The sequence below is a fragment of the Chelonoidis abingdonii genome, chromosome 7 (genome assembly GCF_003597395.2).
Source record: "Chelonoidis abingdonii isolate Lonesome George chromosome 7, CheloAbing_2.0, whole genome shotgun sequence".
In the NCBI taxonomy this organism is placed as follows: Eukaryota; Metazoa; Chordata; order Testudines; family Testudinidae; genus Chelonoidis; species Chelonoidis abingdonii.
In genome coordinates, this window is record NC_133775.1 from 53,713,860 (window position 1) to 53,732,130 (window position 18,271).

Here is an 18,271-nt window from a genome sequence, read left to right on the forward strand (position 1 = left end):
GTATTTTAGGAAGCCAGTCAAGACAATTGACATGGTTTCAATTAATCTGTGCAGCAGAAAACAACAGCCTTAAAAAGTTTCAGTTCAAGTCAAATGTTTCTTAAAGGTCTCTTTGTATTTCTTTACAGCTGGAATCTGAAGGAGTGACAAGTATGTGTATGTAGTACATATTTGTTGTTCAAGTTAAGGCTCTATTTTTAAGAGGCAGTTTCACTTACAAAGATAGGGTCTGATGTTGTCATTTGGAGTTCTGTTTGAGCTAGATCTATAGAACTGAGCAGTGCAATTTTAAAAGTGATTCATACTCTGTATGTACTGCATTCAATAACACTGTACAAAAGCAACCTGTGTGCGGTGTATTTGATTATATTTTTATCTTTGTTTTCATTTCCTTACCTGAACAGTAGGGCCCAGTAGAGTTCAGACCAAACCCAGCAGGACACTGATTGCTATGGTCTCCTATGGGGCAAAGGAAGCCAACCATAATGAAAAAATATGACCATCTCATGGCTTTGAGAAGATTAAAATATTGCAGCCTACTGATTAGTTAACCAAGTAATTTCAATCAGTGGCATAGTCTACACTTTAAAACTAAATATACACTTGGCATTGTGGGACTCACTGTATATCACTGATTTCCCATAATGAGTTGTTCAGTGAAGGCATGATTTGAAGACAACAGGATTGCACAGGTTCATCTGGGGGCATAACTTGGTCTGCAGTAGTTCTATTACAAGTAGTAGTGTATGAAACAGAAAGCCCCAAACTGACTTTCAAATCTCAGGGTAAGTTGGGGGCTGGTAGTTAGGGAAAAAAAAATCTTTTACTTTGGCAAAGGAAATAACTGATCTAAAAATAGTGAGACAGTTTAAATAAATTCCCCCCTCCCAACCTTTCTCCCCAGCAATGACATTTTTCAAAGTCCTTTTTAAAGATAAAGCCACACCTAAAAGTCCAACTTTTTTTAATAGGCCTAAAGTGGAATTTACGAGGGGCACAGGCCTTATGCTGGCCACTTACAGTGAATGAATTTAACCCTTTTTATTTGCAGCACTGCTGCTAAAATTAGTTTTTGTTTCCTTTTCTTTTTTTTTCTTTTTTTTTAAACACTGCGGGTTTTTAGTCTTTCAGGTGAGCCTTTAGGGTAATATAGCAATAGCCCATTATTTCACAGAGTCTCTTTCTGGGCCTTATTCATCATTGCCCTCCACTTTGTATAGTCTTTTGCACCAGTGCGAAGAGGGTGTAACCATGCTACCTGTTCAGGATGGAAGTATTTTACACTCACTTTGCACTGATGTAAATGATTATACAAGGTGCAAGGCAATGGGCCACTTTCTCTCTCCCCCTCACTCTTAGGTTTTGTGCGGTTTCTCATATTACTATCACCAGCATTTATCGTGCATCTTTTACTACGTTGCCTGCACTCTGCCTATATTAATCCCTCTCCACCAGGATTTCTAATACTCTGAACCTCTGAGAAGCTTTTAAATAACTGCCATTAAAAAATAACAACCGGCTAGAAAAAGTTTCCTCACCTCCTCTTCCTGCTCTTGGCCTGAAGCACAGAGTGGGCTATAGTCAGCACTGGAGCAGTACAGGTTAAAGGCTGTACTGAGATCCACCAGGACTACAGACGAGTCACTATTCTCCAGCTTTACTAGGCTTATTTCTAGCCATTTATTGTCACATCAACTCTTAAAAATGCAGGTAATCCCAAACCAGAGCCAGTAAAGCCTATATATACTGCACCACATTATTTATGTTTTCTGAACATTCCAATATTTTACAGAAGAAAAATTTTAGGAATGATTTAGAGGCTCTTAACCAAACTTTTCTCTTTCAGTTTTTTAAAAAGGCAGTTTCAAGCTGTTCAGAGGTATAAGTAGTCCCAGCAAAAGTCGATTAGGGGGGAAGTGCAGGGGTGGACATCAGAGGTATAAAATAAATGCATAGCTATATAACAAATTGAAAGTGCCATCAACATCAAAATGTGCCATCAACATGTGTATATCTGTACCAAAATAACCTGAACATCTCAATGTCTCAATAGCCTCCTCTTCCAAGATCATACTCTACTGTTGAGGATTTTCTATTCTCTCAGTATTCTTTGTTCATATTATCTTTTTATTTTGAAGTAAGCCTTATTCTAAACTGGATACATTTTTCATTAATAAAAAGAGTCAAACAATACCTTTTGCAATGGAAGCATGAATTCTAAAAGCTAGTGTTTCTTCTAGTGGATTGTACTCTGTTGCAATAGAGGAAGCCTGGAGTGTTTCCAACAGGAATGGCATTTTTCCTTGAGTGTGATCGTAGGTAATGGTGTGGTTCCATGTATATGGTACACTAACTCCATCTATGGTGAAGAGCCGAGTAGAGTAGGCATACAATTGTCCAGGGCCAGTCTGAATATAGTCTTCCGTGTAATCCTGAAATACACATCACAAATCAAGATCTAGGTACCAGCAACTGGATTCTCTGGCTCAGCTAATATACTGCAAAAGAGGTTTTTTGTTTTTAAATAGCATGAGATGTATCTAGAGAAAGGAGCTTTTTAAAAAGCTGGACAAATTGTACTTCAAGTGGCACATGGCTATTTAGCTTCAGTTACTATAACTGTTGAATTTTAATGGCTCCCACTACATGTCCCTATTATTAGTGAGGGAAATAACTGTAGTAACTGAGATGCCACAGTCTAGTAGCAATTGGTGGATCCTTATTTTAATGATGGTGGCTGTATGAGCATATTTCCAACTTCCATCCCCACATATACCCTGACAAACATAAGAGGTCCTTATTGGTTTGATAACAAGATCTCTTATGTCTGAAGTGCTACTGGCAACCACACAATATTTATTATTTCATAATCTAGGAAGTTTAGTGGAAATGATAAGCTAAGTAAACAATTTACTGCAGAAGTATTACACCACATTAAGGAAACTTTTATAAATATTTGGGGCGCTGCACATTGATTGTTCCAAAATGTCAAAAAAATCTAAATATCCTTATTTACTATACCCAGTATTTATATTTGTGGATTGATTATCCATCAACAAGCACATGCAGATGTTAAATTTGTAATTTTTTTTTAAAAAATTCTTTCAGGATAAAAACCAGGTACAAAATTCATGACACATAATTAAACCCTCAATCCCTATTGTTAATCCAAGCAAAATCTTCCATGGCTTGATCAAGCAGTTAAGACTTGAAGTGTTAAATAGTGACTTTAGTGGGATGATGGAGTGAAGGGGTTCCAGAAGTGTGGAATGCCCTGTCGCTAGCCATGAACAGTGGAGTCAAAGAGTAGTAGTAGACCTCTTTCAAGAAGATGAAACTAACAGACGAGGTAGTAAGATTATAACCTCTTGCTCTGAAGACTGCCAGACAAACCAGTCTGTATCTGATCATTTTGGGAAAAAACAGTATGGGAAAGTCTTCATGTTTAGAAAAAGCTGATTCTGTAAGAAAAGTGAGGCAAGTCAGAGTAATTAGAGTGCTCACTATTATGGACAACTCCATGGGACAAGATGTTAATGCTATGGCACAGAAAAAGGTCTTCCTTACCTCTGCCACAGCCACATTATAGGAAAAATTAAATCATTGAGATTTTATGCAACCCAACACAGCATGTTTTCTCGAGCCACAGCTATAGCCTCCATCCTTGCAGATGACCTGTGACAGAAACCTTTGAGGACATTGTGAAGGTAGGGAATGCATAGATGCCAGCCTGTCAGCGTCATGGCTAACAAGTTGTGAATAATACTCTACAAAAACTTTGCCAGGGTTGTGCAAAATGGAGGACTAGCACCACCCTTAGAAAGGTCTAGAATCTAGCTTGGCCGATCAGCCTTTTGCGCGAGATAAAACAGGCCATCTGCCTGACAGCAGTAAAGCCTCACCTCATCTTGGAGGAGAGGGTGATCTGATCATGATCAAAAAACCCTTACCTTCACATGTCCAAGCCAATCATAAAAATAAGTCAGAATACTGTAACATAGCTTATGGTGCTGTTGATGGCTGTATTAAAATATGTCAGATAAGAAAAATACAAAACTGAAGCAAGAGTGCAGAGATGTCATTTTTGCTACCAATTTTACCTTCACGCTAACATCAGCTGAGGACTGTAGCTGCAGAACATGGCCACTCACTACCACATCCAACAGTAATGCTCCATCTGAATCCATACCACGGGCAATATGAGTCATTCGCAAAATCTCTCCTGTGAATTTTAACACACATTGATTTGTAACCTATCATGATTTATGATTTATGTTAACTGCACAGTATTTGAATTAGATCCATGTTGAACCATGTTCGTTTATGCTAACATGCCATTCTTGTATATAACCACTACTTTGCCCTATATTAATCTTCAGATTCAAATTAGGAAAAGTGAGGCTATAAAGCCTCATGTTCAGCTAGTTATCCAGAACATGCTGCTGTGAACAAACAGAACTATGGTAAATGATATTTATTAAGCAATTCAACCTTGTATTATGCTTGTCACATACAAATAGAGATTGTGTCCCATTGTTAACTAACCAGTTGCAAACTCCACTTGAGTCTCTCTCTTGAAGATTGCATTGGTGAGAGTAAATCCATTCACTGCTTCTCCAATTTCCTTTGCAGCTGCCCAATAAACAGGATTTAGAATGGAAACTAGCTTCCTCATTGCTGTACCTAAAGAGAAATAACATACTTCTTTAAAAATGCCCTTTGTGTGCTCCTCCTTTCCCTTGATGTAAAGAGAATATAAATATATTAAAAGACCTCCACCTCCCTCCTGCCCATGAAAAATTGAAGCCAATTCCTTAAAATCTTGGATGCTGCCTTAATGAAAGGAAACTGAAAATTGACAAACCTAAGGAAGATTCCTTTGTTTACTTATAACTCAAGGAAGCAAACTGACTTACCAAGACTCCGAGGGACATTTGTGATCTTTGCTTGTATTATTCTAGTGTCAGAGTCAGGGCTATCTGTTACTGTGGAATTCAGGAAAGCAATTCCAAATTCAACATCATTAATATTTCCAATAACACTTCCTCTGGCACGTGGAGGCCCACCTGTTGGGGGAAGCGGAAAACACCCCATGTGTGAAAACTCTATTTTGAAAGAAAAATATTCAAAGACTAGCACTGAGTGCTCTGAGAGAACACAAAGTTCTCTATGTGCGTGTGGACTTACATTTTATGGAATGTTTATTCATATAATATTAATAATCATAGCACCTCATATCCATAAGGATACCAGGACCGTTTATAAATGTAAGCTGATGTATAAATTATGACACAGAGATTACTTTATGGACCACTGAAATCCAGCCACTTCTGGGGAAAAAGCACCAATTGTTGAACAGTGCAAACTGGTGCTACACAACAGGTTACAGCAGGTAAGAAAGTACAACTAAACAACTGAAATTACTGGGGAATTCAGGCAGACAGAATGTAATTATTTGGCCAGGACGCTGGAGTCTATTAGTCATACCAGATGTCAAGCAAGACTTCTGTGTGTTCCTACTCTCTTTTAGAAAACAGCAACTGACAAAACAGAACGTATTGATAAAGAGAGACGTGTTTTCTAATTTTTAAAAAAATGTAATATTATTAAACAGAACTTTTCACTAGTATAGCACTCTTCTTTTGAGGATGCATAAGTGATTTTCCCATATCACTTTCAGATTTACTCTCACAATATCATACATCTAGAACAGTTGTTCTAAATCGTTTCACTATTGTGCACTATTTCTTAAACTAGAGATAAGAGCTGATTGAGTTAACCATTGCAAACATAGCTCCATTTGCTGTTTATGAACCATTTGGAAACTAGCCTGCATTTGTGCAAATATATTTATTTCTTCACAGCTCAGGTGAACAATTTTCAGTTTTACACCTTGTTCAATGTGATTATTATTTATTCACTTTTCATGTTATATGACTGGCTGCCTAAGTTGTATGTTGTTGTTTTTTTCCAACAATGCAATCTTCGAGCAGAAACCTTTTAAACACTGCGGGTTTTGAGTTTAATTGATCAAAAGTGCCTCTGGAAATTCCTCTTGAAAACTTTCAAATGCTTCAGCATATAACAGCATTCAGCTGACTACAGTTTGCCAGTGAATGGTTACCAGATTCTATGTAAGTGCTATAACATGTCTGCAGAAAGGATATGCTGAATGGACAGACTTATTCATTACTGAAAGATTTATAAATAATAAACTAGGCATTTTTTTTGGTTCATTTGCTTTAGTATTCAGTCTCTGCAATAACATACCTGGACATGCTTGGATGTTACACCTGGAAAGCTGTGAAGAGTCTCCTGGGCAAGGACGTCCACCATTTGAGGGGGCTGGATTAGTGCACAGTCGTGTTCGGGTCTGTTCTCCTCCTCCACAAGAAGCAGAGCATCTGATCCAAGCTTGCCATGTTCCCCAGTTTCCATCCACTATAAACAAAGATAGAACGTAGAAACAAGTGGCTTTTTGTAGCAGATGTTTCAGATTACAAACAGAACTTCAAATATAAATTCCACGTTGATAAAGCTGACATCTTTAAAAATAATCAAACAGCTACAAGGATGGCGTATCATTTTCAATGATAGTTCTGTAGGCAGGATTGCTGCCCCAAAAAGTGCAATACCTTTGAAACTGTTCATGCCCATATATTAGACTTACTCAAAAGAAAGAGGACCTTTGGGAATGTGCAATGGATGAGGATTTAGCAGGGAGATGTGACTAAATCCCCATGCATCATACTGATAATATACCCCTCATAACTAGACAAGAAAAATATATGCACAATATGGGGCAGTCCTTGCTGCCTTCTCTATGGCTATAGAGTCTCCCTGCCAGTGGAATACACCATGGCTCTTCTGTGCAAAGAGTGAGCACAGGCTGGATTTGGGAGTCCTTTTATGCCACAGCGCAGGCAGGTTGCAGCGAGAGAATCCTCTGCCTGGACTCCCAACCCAGACCAAGAGAATGCTGGAGACAGACTGCTTCCAGCCTCCAGTTGTGGGCTGGGCACTGAATCCATGGATCTGGCTCTATAACAATAGAAGACTGTTAATGAGCAGAGGTGAAGAGCTCAGACTGAGTCGCATTCAAAACTGGCTCAGTTAGGTAGTAATTGAATGCTGTTGTCACCTGACAGCTGTTTGGTTGCCGTGTGTAAAAAGAACTAGTGGTCTCAGACCTGATCTTAGTGAGCAGGTGTCCACATTCAAAATCTACTGTCATCCTTGCTGGCAGTCTCACTAGAGACTCCAAATATTTGACTGGGGCTTGGAGACTGAATTACCCTCTTAATCCTAGAGGTGGTCAGGGAGGAAGCATATTGACAGTCACTGAAGGGGAATAATGAGCAAAAGAGAGTCTTCCATCTATGGGGCCAAGAACTGGCATTTCTCACAAGTGCTAACATTCACACGGACCAAAGAGGTATTTATAACCAATTAAACTGAAACAATACCAGATGGGTACCACACAGAAGAAAAATACATTAAACATCAATAAAAATCAAATATTTTTAGATCTTTTAATCATGGCATAATTAAATGCAATCCATTTCTGAATTACTGTTGTAAATACTGATCTGAGCCACGATAACAGGTTTCAAATCACGGGGCTTGCCTGGAAATAAGAGAAGCATCAGGCCATATCAGGCTGCTTGGTAAAAAGACATGTTTTAGCTATCCAGGAGAAAGCAACTAGATTTGGTTTAGGTTTTATTAGATGTAGTGACTTCCTCCTGGAATACATTATAAAAGGTCACTGGTATCCTCTGTAAAATGTCATTAGTGTGAGAATTAAGAATTGGTGGGGGTATGAAGGGTTTCATTTTCACAAGCTATTTGTCTTTTGATTGTCATTTCCCTGGTTTATATAAAATATAACCCCTTAAAGTGGGAATCATTTTAGTGTGACAGACACTTAATTTTTTTTTAATAAGAACCCAGTGAGACTGGATTAGATCTTTCTATGAAGTTGGACATAATTACAGAACTTTTTTCTTTCCTGCTTGCATAGTATATACATCTTGGTCTCTGAAGAATGTTAGAGGAGGTTTATTTATTGCCTTCTGTTACCATCGAAGCTCACCAGGGCACACATCAGTGTTACATCTCTGTATCTGCGTGTCAGCCCCTGCACATGCTCTTCCACCATTGACAGGGCGAGGATTGTCACAGGTCCGATATCTCCTCATCTGGCCTCCACTGCATGTTCGGCTGCAAGTTCCCCAACCACTCCATGGACCCCAGTTGCCATGAACTGGAAATTTTAAATAAAAGTCTTTACATACACTCTGCTTAATGACAGCAGGTATGGAATCAACAAACAGTTAAACTAGAAAATATATTTTCTGAAGAGAAATTTTTTCACACAATTCCAAGTTTACTGCTCTTTTAACTAAAAAATGCGAGAGTTAAGCATCCAGTTAAGTCATTTTTTCCACTGCAGGGCTATTCCACCGAGTATATTAACAGTCCCCTGAGCCCTGTAGTTCAGTGCTTTACTACTTTAGGAAAGCATGCAGCATATAAGTCAAATATCTAATAGAGAGAAGTACTGAAAAAGGAGATTACACTGACTGTGGTGTAAAATAGCAAGATTGTGGCTTAAAGATACTGCCTGCAGCTCATGGAAGCACGCTGCTTCTGACGTTGCTGCAGGAGCTCATACAACAGTTACCACTACTATGTCATTTAGCAGTGCTTACTCCCCAGCTCCTGGCCTATCCAAAGGTGCAGTTATGCTCACTGATGAAGAGGCTGTTGGGGATATGGATTTCCTCTCACCCCTCCTCCTTTGGGGAGTCTAGTGCAGCTTCTGGTGTTCAAATCCCACTTTTCATTGCTTGAAGCAGGACTGGGTCAGTGCCCTGTGCCAGGGCACATGGTTAGGAAGAAGGCTTTTTCCATTTCCCCCTATTACCATAAACACCCTTTGAGAATCCATGTGCAGGGAGGCACAATCTAACCCACAGTCAACCCAAACACTTACTGGGGCAAGGGTCACTGTTGCAGAAGTCAATCTGTATGTCATTTCCTTCACATTTGTGCCCTCCAAACTGGGGGGCTGGGTCTGAGCAGTCCTTTGTCCTCTGCCTGGTGCCTCCTCCACAGGATACAGTACAGGCACTCCAGCTGGCCCAGGCAGCCCACTTTCCATCCACTGGTTAAAAATTGATGACATTGTACAATGAAATTTTCACTTTTTAAATAATCAAATCTAGCATAATTGTATCAGCAAAATACTGCACTAAGTGTGCTGAATGACAATCTGTGCACCCCTTGAACTACAATAGGACTGCAAGGAATATAACCCAGAACAGGATCTGGGCCATTACTTTTTTACTTAAATTAAAATCCACCTGTTAGTATAATAGTTGCAGTGACTGTCCATCCACAGTGACTCCCCAAAATTCTTGTGTGCCTATAAGTAGGTCAAACAAGTAGGATATGTAATAACTGAAATCACCAATACAATAAGATGGTCAGTAGCAATCAGTCAGTGGAGGTGCTGAATCATCCAAAGGGAATCCTCAGCTACTCAATTAGCACAGCTTCAAGTCTCCTTTTCACCACTAAGAGGGTAGAATAGGGATTTAGCACAGGACATGGCACTGTGTGTGTTCAAGATTCATAGCATTTAAGGCCAGAAGGGACCATTAGATCATGTAGTCTAACTTCCTGGATATCACAGACCATTCAGTTTCACCCAGTTACCCTGTATTGAACTTATATTAAGGGAGTGTTTTGAAAATTGAACCTTTCCTGTCCACATATAGATGTGGAAGATTAATGAATAATGAAGGGTATTTAGACCTGGTGGGAAGATCTGCAGAAATTACATGCTTAGCAGCCAAGGATTTACATACTGCTTTTACATAATGGCAACAAGCAGGAATGGAAACAGACGGAAGAGCAGGATTGAGAGAGAAGGGCTAGTTCCATATGTTGTGACTGTTAACGCTTTTCATAGTGAATGTTGAGTAGGAACAAGGAACTAAATTCTGATTTTATCAGGGATTGCAGTATTTGCCAGCACAAATGGAGTAGTTATACTAGTTCTAAGTACAAACTAGGTAGAGTTTTCAGAGGAAACAAATAGGCTAGTCCTTTATTTTCTGTTTGTATCTTATGCTTCTTACCTGGACAGTGTCTCTTGTTGCAGACCTGCATCTGTGTATCAGGCCCCTCACAATATGACCCATCAAAGGATGGAGGAGGGCTATTGCACAGCCTCAGTCTGGTCTGAGTACCTTTCCCACAAGTATCACTGCAAGGTCCCCATGGCAGCCAAGAGCCCCATGCACCTTCCACTGTCAAGACAGCACAAACAAAAACTACATTTAAACTACAGAACAGCTTTAACTTGAAGTTGAAAATCAAATCAAAAGAAAGTGATGTCTCTGAGAAGCATTCACAGTAAAATTATTATAACTCTATTTTCTCCATTACACACTGTCCATAAATTAAATATTCTGAATCAGACATTGAAAAATCTGTTCCCTGAACAACAGCTCTAACTGACACGCAGTTTCCAGAGAGATATTAACGCTTTCCTTTTTGTTTCCTTAAAACATTACTTCACCTGACCACAAACTTGGAACAACAGTGATTCTGCCAGGTGAATGAAGTAGGCTTGGGATCAGACCTGCTGGTTTTCTTTCATAAATCATTGACTCTAACAGTCTTGTAGTGCCGCACAATCTCGGTGGGAAAGGGGCTTGCTAGCTATATAGCTCATGCAGCAGCCCCACTGGCTAATAAACAGTTAGAACTGGTTTTGTAAGGCACTACAGGAAACTGTCTCAGTAGATCAAAGTACAGCATCCTGGTATCAGAGAAGCCCAGGGAGAGAGACAATAGTAGGAAAAATGGCAATAAAGAATAGGCCTATCCAGTCCAAATGTACTAAGCAGAGAAAATCCTAATTAAAAATTAAAAGGACGTTGTCAAAGAAAATACATACATTACTTGTGACACTGATAATACCTTAAATGACTACACCCAAAAGAAGGTATTTTACTCTGCACCTTTTATGCTACTTAGTAATCTTTTTTCCACTTTGGACAATGGGACTAGAGTGGTCAGTTTTATTGCACCAGCATACAAAGCTGATGTGTTTAGGTTGCCAACACTTCAAGGAATGTTAAAATCAATATAAAAAACCCTATGAAAATATTTTTCATGGTCAGTTTTATAAACCACTCTCACCTCCGTATTTTAAAAACCTAAATTTTAGACCAACATTTCAGTAAATTGAAAACCTTTCAACTATTGCAGGTAATTTTTAAATAGATCAAATAGAATGTCATTTTTTCCTTCCCCCCCTCCCCCCATGAATGATTTCAAAGTGAAAGAGGCAAGTATGTGGGTTTTAGAGAAGAAGAGATACCAAACTGAAAAGTTTTAAAGATCAGTATCTGCAACTTATAATGAACACACTCATCTCACCTGGACAAGGCCTGATGTTACACATGATTGATTCCATAGCATTGCCATCACATAGTCTTCCACCATGTTGAGTGGTTGGGTTACTACAAGTTCTGGTTCTGGTCTTGTTACCTTGTCCACAGGTTCTCGAACACTCTTCCCAAGACCCCCACTCCGACCAGTTGCCATCCACTACATAATATCAAAAAAGCACCGTTTTACCAGATATATTATAGAAAATATCCTCTCCCCGATAAGTCAAAGAATTCCAGACAGCAGAAACAATGAAAGGGTGGTGTCACATGGAGATCTGTTTAACATACACTGTATGAGTTCATTAAAGAAATCTACCTGGACATAGTTTGTTCTGGCAGCTGCGTATGTCTGTATCTCGCCCGTGACAATGCCTCCCACCATTTGCAGGGAGAGGGTTGTTACACTGACGGATCCTCTTCTGAACACCTTGACCACAAGTTACACTACATGGTCGCCATTCAAACCATTCTGAAAATCCGCCATGCACTGCAGTGGAAAAATTACATTTGAGCATTTATAATGTGTGTGTTATACAACCAGGCTCAGGAATATACTTTCTCAGCTGTGTTAAAAGGTCTGCTAAATTTTTGCATTTCTAGAAAAAAAGATCAAAATAACCCTACACAAGTTCAGAGGCTACCCTCAAGTATCCAGATAGCATCACATTATCATTAGTGAAGAATCCTTCATGCTTTAGTTAAGAAAATGCTTCAGTTATTCTGGCATGGTTATCACTTATTCTCCCACATTAAAGATGAACTCGAGTCGTGGAATGTGCTCTGTAGGCAGCATCTCAGTTCAGGATCATCTCTATCATAGAGTCTTTGGGCATATCTAAACTGCCGTGCAGTTCACACTTCAGAGGTCTGAAGAGCATTGAGCACCAAAGGGCTGTGGTGTAATTCCCCGTGCAGACGCTGCAGGTGCAAACTAAAGAGTTCGCATTAACTCTTCAAATAGGACTACATTAATATGATGTAGGAATCTTTTCATTTGTACTCACAGTGTCCACATAGACTAACAGATGTTTTGAAAAGCAATGGCTTTCTATGGGTGAATACGCCAGCTTCATCAGATGCATGTAGTGGAAATTTCCAGGGCAGGTATATATAAGCAGCAAGCTAGAGAATAACGAGGTTAGTTCAAATCAGGGAGGATGAGCTCCTGTTCTAGCCATTGAGTGTGATAAAACCAAGGAGTGGAGGAGAAACTGTTTTGTACGTTGGCAAGCATTCAGCAGCTCTGTTTAATCCTGAGCTGATGGTAGTCGAAAATTTTGCAGATGACTGAAGCTCAGCAGTTTCTCTTTTGAATGTCTGGTCCTGAAGTTTTTTTTGCCTGCAGGATGGCCACATTAGGGTCTGCTATAGTGTGGCCAGGGAAGTGTGAAGTGTTCTCCTACATGTTTTTGTATATTGCCATTCCTAATATCTGATTGTGTCCATTATCCTTTTCCATAGGAGCTGTCCAGTTTAGCGACGTACAAAGCAGAGGGGCATTGCCTGGCATATGATGGCATACATTACATTGGTGGATGTACAGGTGAATGAAACCGTGATGGTAGTGAGCTACTCTGGTTAGGTCCTGTGATGGTGTCGCTGGATAGATATGTGGGCAAGAGTTGGCACTGAGGTTTGTTGCATGGATGGTTTCTAGCTAGAAGTTACTATGGTGCAGTGGTGCAGTTGCTGGTGAGAATATGTTTCAGTTTGGCAGAGGTGTCTGCGGCGAGGACTTGGTCTGCCCACCCAAGGCCCTGTGAAAGTGTGGGTATCATTGTCCAGGATGGGTTGTTAGATCCTTCTGATGATGCGTTGGAGGGGTTTTTAGCTGGGACTGTATGTGTGGCCAGTGGAGTCCCTTGTTGGGTTCCTTTCTTGGGTTTGTCCTGCAGTAGGAGGCTTCTGGTACACGTCTGGCTCTGTTGATCTGTTTCACCTTAATTTCCTTGTTGCGGGTATTGTAGTTTGAGGAATGCTTGGTGGAGATTTTGTAGCGTGTTGGTCTCTGACCTGATGGGGTTAGAGCAGATGGCAGTTGTACCTCAGTGCTTTGTCTGAAAACAAGGGATCATGTGATGTGCCCGGGATGGAAGTCTGGAGGCTGAAAGTAGGCCATAGCATGTTGGTAGGTTTTCGGTATAGTGTGGGTGGGTGTAATGTGACGCATCCGCCTTAATTTGCACCGTGTTGGTGTCATAGGAAGTGGACGCTCCCGTGGTAATGGTCCAGGCTGAGTGTTGATGGTGGGGTGGAAGCTGTTTGAAATCATGGTGGATATTTTTCCAGAGTCTCCTTCCCATGGGTCCAGATGATGAGAAGATGTCCATCAATGTAGCGTAGGTAGAGAAGGGGCAGTGGAGTAGACGAGAGCTGAGGAAGCGTTGTTCCAGGTTTGGCCATAAAAAATATTGGCATATTGTGGGCCATGCGGGTGCCATAGCAGTGCCACTTGATCTGGAGATATATATTGTCATCAAATTGAAATAGTTGGTGTGTGAGGATTAAAGGCACAGAGCTCATAGCGTTGTGCTTGTGGCATCATCAGGGATATTGTTCCTGACAGCTTGTATTCCATCTGTGGTGGGATGTTGTGTAAGATGAGCCTCTACATCCCATTGGTGGCTAGGATTGGTGTTTCTGGAAGTCACCCATGCTTGTATTTCCTCCAGGGAAATCAGTGTGTTCCACAGAGATAGCTGGGAAAGTGCTGGGTGGCATAGGGGTCTGAGTTAGAGAGTCCACATATCCATGATGTCCTTCAGTGGGAGTGCCCAGAAGCCTCCCTACTGGCAAGACAACCCAAGAAGAAACCAACAGGACTCTCCACAGCATCACACCACAGGTCTCCAAGCTAAAACCCCTCCAACGCATCATCAGGGATCACAACCCATCCTGGACAATATCCCACACTTTCACAGGCCTTGGGTGGCAGGCCAGGTCCTAGCTCGCAGAAAACTCTGGCCACCTGAAAAGTATCCTCACCAGCACTCACAACCGATACCAATAGTAACTCTAAGCTCAGGAACCAATCCATTGCAACAAACTCGATGCCAACTTCTGCCCACATTATCTACAACAGCGACACCATCAACTGGAACCTACCAGATCAGCCATACCTTCACCGGTTCATCTCACACTGCACGTCCACCAATGTAATTATACTCCATCATATGCCAGCAATGCCTCCATCTGCTATGTACGTTCGGTCCAAACTGGACCGTCTCTACCGGAAAGGATAAATGGAAACAAATCGAGATATCAGGAAATGGCAATATACAAAACCTGTAGGAGAGCACTTCAACCTCCCTGGGCCACACTATAGCAGACCTTAATGTGCCAACCTGCAGCAAAAACTTCAGGACAGACTTCAAAGAGAAACTGCTGAGCTCAGTCATCTGCAAATTTGACACCAATCAGCTTCAGGATAAACAAGACGTAATGGCTTGCCAATTAACAGACCAGTTTCCTTTCCCCTTGGTTTTTAACACAATCAACTGCTAGACAACAGGGCTTCATCCTCCCTGATTGAACTAACCTCTTTATGCTCTAGCTGCTTGCTAGCATATATATACCTGCCCCTGGAAATTTCCACTACCTGCGTCTGACAAAGTGGGTATTCACCCACGAAAGCTCAAGCTCCAAAACGTGTTAGTCTATAAGGTGCCACAGGATTCTCTGCTGCTTTTACAGCTACCCCTCTGATACTAGTGTCCACATGGGGCAGTTACAGCATAGCATTTTGGTTCGCACTGCTTTTCGCACCTCCAGAGTCCAAACTGTGGGGCAGTGTAGACATGCTTTTACATATTCCTTCACTCTCAGATGCCTGTCTTGGGAGCATGCTGAGGATGATGACACTTGAGAAAGTGGAACAAAAGTACAAAATTTTGTGAAGAGGAGATACATTGACATGTCCCACTAGACTTAATGTGTAAATGTAAGGAATATAAAACCTTGGTCATAGTTATTCTGTTTTAAAGCTAGAGTCTCACAATTTGGTAATCACTAGACAGCACTTTGGTGTACTACCTTGGACAGTGAATGGCACTCGGACAAGGATTGATCCCATCAGATTTCTAGCCACGCATTCATATTCAGAGGTATCCTCTTTCTGTGCTGCAACAATACGCAAGGAGCCATTAGACAAGACAATCACTCTGTCATTGCTTAGGATAGGATGGCCTTGACGGGACCACTCTATGGTTGGAGTAGGTTCTCCATTTGCTTGGCAGTTCAGGATTGCTGTGGTACCAGCATCAACCACCATCTCTACTGGTTCAACTGTAATAACTGGAGGACCTGAGAGAGAGGAGAGGCTATTTCAGCATCACTGCATTCTGCAATAAATGGCTACAAGAGCAGATGACATTTTTTTCATTGCACAGAGGTTTGGTCTGAGAAAAAACATGAAATCCTATTTCATTAATTTTGGCATTAACTACTATTATACATCTTCAGAGATCCTTGAGAAATACAAGGTCAATGGTGGAAATTAAACATGACCCAGAATACACAAACAATGACAGTGGTATTGTGATTTGTATTGTGGTAGCACACACAGGCCCCAAACAGGATTGAGGCCCAATTCTACAAACAACTAGTATCATCAGTAGTGCAAAAACACTTTTCAATTAAGTCTCACAATACCTAAATGTGGTAGATATTATTCCCGCTGTATACACAAGGAAATAAAAACAGAGGTAAAAAGTCTGAGTCTTCTCTGAGTTATAAATGGAGAAGAGACGTTTGAAAATTCTGTCAGAAAAAAAATTATTCTAAAATTCCATCATTATTTGTGTAAGAATTAATTTAAAGCCCAGTTCTGCCCTCAAGAATATGCCAAAATCAGAAAAGCAGTGAGGTGCCCAATTCCCATTGGTGAATTTTGACTGTCTCCTCCCAAAACTACAAAGGGACTTGCACACATGTATCCAAAGTCATCTTCTGGCCCTACTCTTGTAGAACTAGATATCTGATTTGAGTCTTACTCTGAAGCGTTAGTGTCACACTGCGCTCAATCATGCCAGCATCATTTGTAGCTATACATGTATAGTCACCAGCATCTTCATTCTAAAGGATAATAAACAAGTAATGATATAAACTATCAACCTACATGGAGTAAGTTAATCTTTTCACAGTGCGTTTCCTGCCAGTGAGTTTGCTACAGTAGAGTATGGCATGCAACAGACCTTAAAGAAGTAGAGGGAAATCATTAATTAACAACTACCAGAAAAGTTTATCATACAAGTTGCCAGTCTTTTAAACTACACCCAAAGTGACTTGAATTAAAAGGTTAACTGGGATGGGAGTTTGTTACAAGCAGGTGAGGATAGAGAGAAAAACAAGAGAACTGCATCCAAGTAGTACGTACATGGAATTCTTTCCAATGTTGCTTATGTCCTTTTGAGAGACTTAGGCCTGGTCTACACTACGCCGTTAAATCGATTTTAACAGCGTTAAATCGATTTAACGCTGCGCCCGTCCACACTACACTGCTCTTTAAATCGATTTAAAGGGCTCTTTAAATCGATTTCTGTACTCCTAGAAAACGAGAGGAGTAACCCTAATATCGATATTACTAATTCGGAATAGTGTTAGTGTGGACGGAATTCGACGTTATTGGCCTCCGGGAGGTATCCCACAGTGCACCAGTGTGACCGCTCTGGACAGCATATCACGAACTCAGAGGCAACTGGCCAGGTAAACAGGAAAGTCCCGCGAATTTTGAATTCAATTTCCTGTTTGGCCACGTGGACTCTGATCAGCACAGGGACCACTCAGAGCTCATCCCCACAGGTACCTGCAGTCATCCTGAGATCAAAAAAGAAGCTCCAAAGCCTGGACCACACAGGAGCTACTGGATCTTATCGCTATATGGGGAGAGAGATTCAGTGCTAACAGAACTAGCGTTCCAAAAGACGAAATGAAAAAATATTCGAAAAAATTTCCCAGGACTATGAAGGGAAAAGGACATAAGCAAGGGACTCAGTGGCAGTGCAGAGTGAAAGTTAAGGAGCTCAAGACAGGCATACCCAGAAAACCAAGGAACCGCAAATGGAAGGTCTGGAATCAGGGCTGAAAACATGCTGCTTCACGCAGGCTGCATGCATTCTATGGGCTTGCCGCAACCCAAGACCCCACCCTGGACCGTGGATCAGAGGTCGGTGGTTGTAAATATCACCATGGGCTGAGATTCTGCGGAGGGGAGATGAGGAGGAAGAGGAGAGGAGGAATGAGCTTGCTGAGAGCACAACAGCAACCTCCGTTAGCCCACAACAGCCAGGAGCTTTTTATGAACCAACGGAATTACCCCTCCATGCCCTCCCAAGCCACTAGCGCCAGACAGTGAAGCCATGGAAAGCGACCTCTGGCGAGTGTACCTTTGTACTTCCAAACATGGTTTAAACAAGCATTTTTTTAATGATGATTTGCCATCTAGGGCTTGAGATGCATTCGCAACCAGTAAAGTTACTAGGAAAGTTGTTAAACAATGTCTGGGGATGGAGCAAAAATCCTCCATAGAATCTCCATGAATCGCTCTTTGGAGATACCAAAGCTTTGGAGAAGAATTTCTGGGAAGGCAGCCTTATTGGGATCTCCATTGTAAAGACACTTTTCCACGCCATGCATGTACAAGTAATTCCGTATATGGCTGACAAAGCACAGCTGCGTAAGCTCCTGGTGATTGCTGGTTTCAAAGAAACATCGTTGTTCATCTTGCGCTGTTATTTCATAGGAGACTTATTCATTCTTGTAACCTGGTTTGAAATTCAGGATTTAATTAAGGGGGCAGACAT

At 41.0% G+C, this 18,271-nt stretch overlaps 1 protein-coding gene across 1 annotated transcript in view; it reads right to left on the reverse strand.

The window, feature by feature from the left end:
* The window catches only part of HMCN1 (hemicentin 1), a 342,169-nt gene that overhangs the window by 21,684 nt on the left and 302,214 nt on the right, over window positions 1–18,271 (reverse strand). The window contains exons 86-98 of the mRNA XM_032783448.2: window positions 16,463–16,544; window positions 15,504–15,773; window positions 11,788–11,958; window positions 11,458–11,628; window positions 10,149–10,319; window positions 8,999–9,169; window positions 8,096–8,266; window positions 6,271–6,441; window positions 4,917–5,066; window positions 4,546–4,683; window positions 4,101–4,222; window positions 2,195–2,432; window positions 397–459 (exon numbers count right to left, since the gene is read on the reverse strand). Coding sequence (XP_032639339.1) covers window positions 397–459; window positions 2,195–2,432; window positions 4,101–4,222; window positions 4,546–4,683; window positions 4,917–5,066; window positions 6,271–6,441; window positions 8,096–8,266; window positions 8,999–9,169; window positions 10,149–10,319; window positions 11,458–11,628; window positions 11,788–11,958; window positions 15,504–15,773; window positions 16,463–16,544 — 2,089 coding nt within the window. The remainder of the gene's footprint in view (window positions 1–396; window positions 460–2,194; window positions 2,433–4,100; window positions 4,223–4,545; window positions 4,684–4,916; window positions 5,067–6,270; window positions 6,442–8,095; window positions 8,267–8,998; window positions 9,170–10,148; window positions 10,320–11,457; window positions 11,629–11,787; window positions 11,959–15,503; window positions 15,774–16,462; window positions 16,545–18,271) is intronic.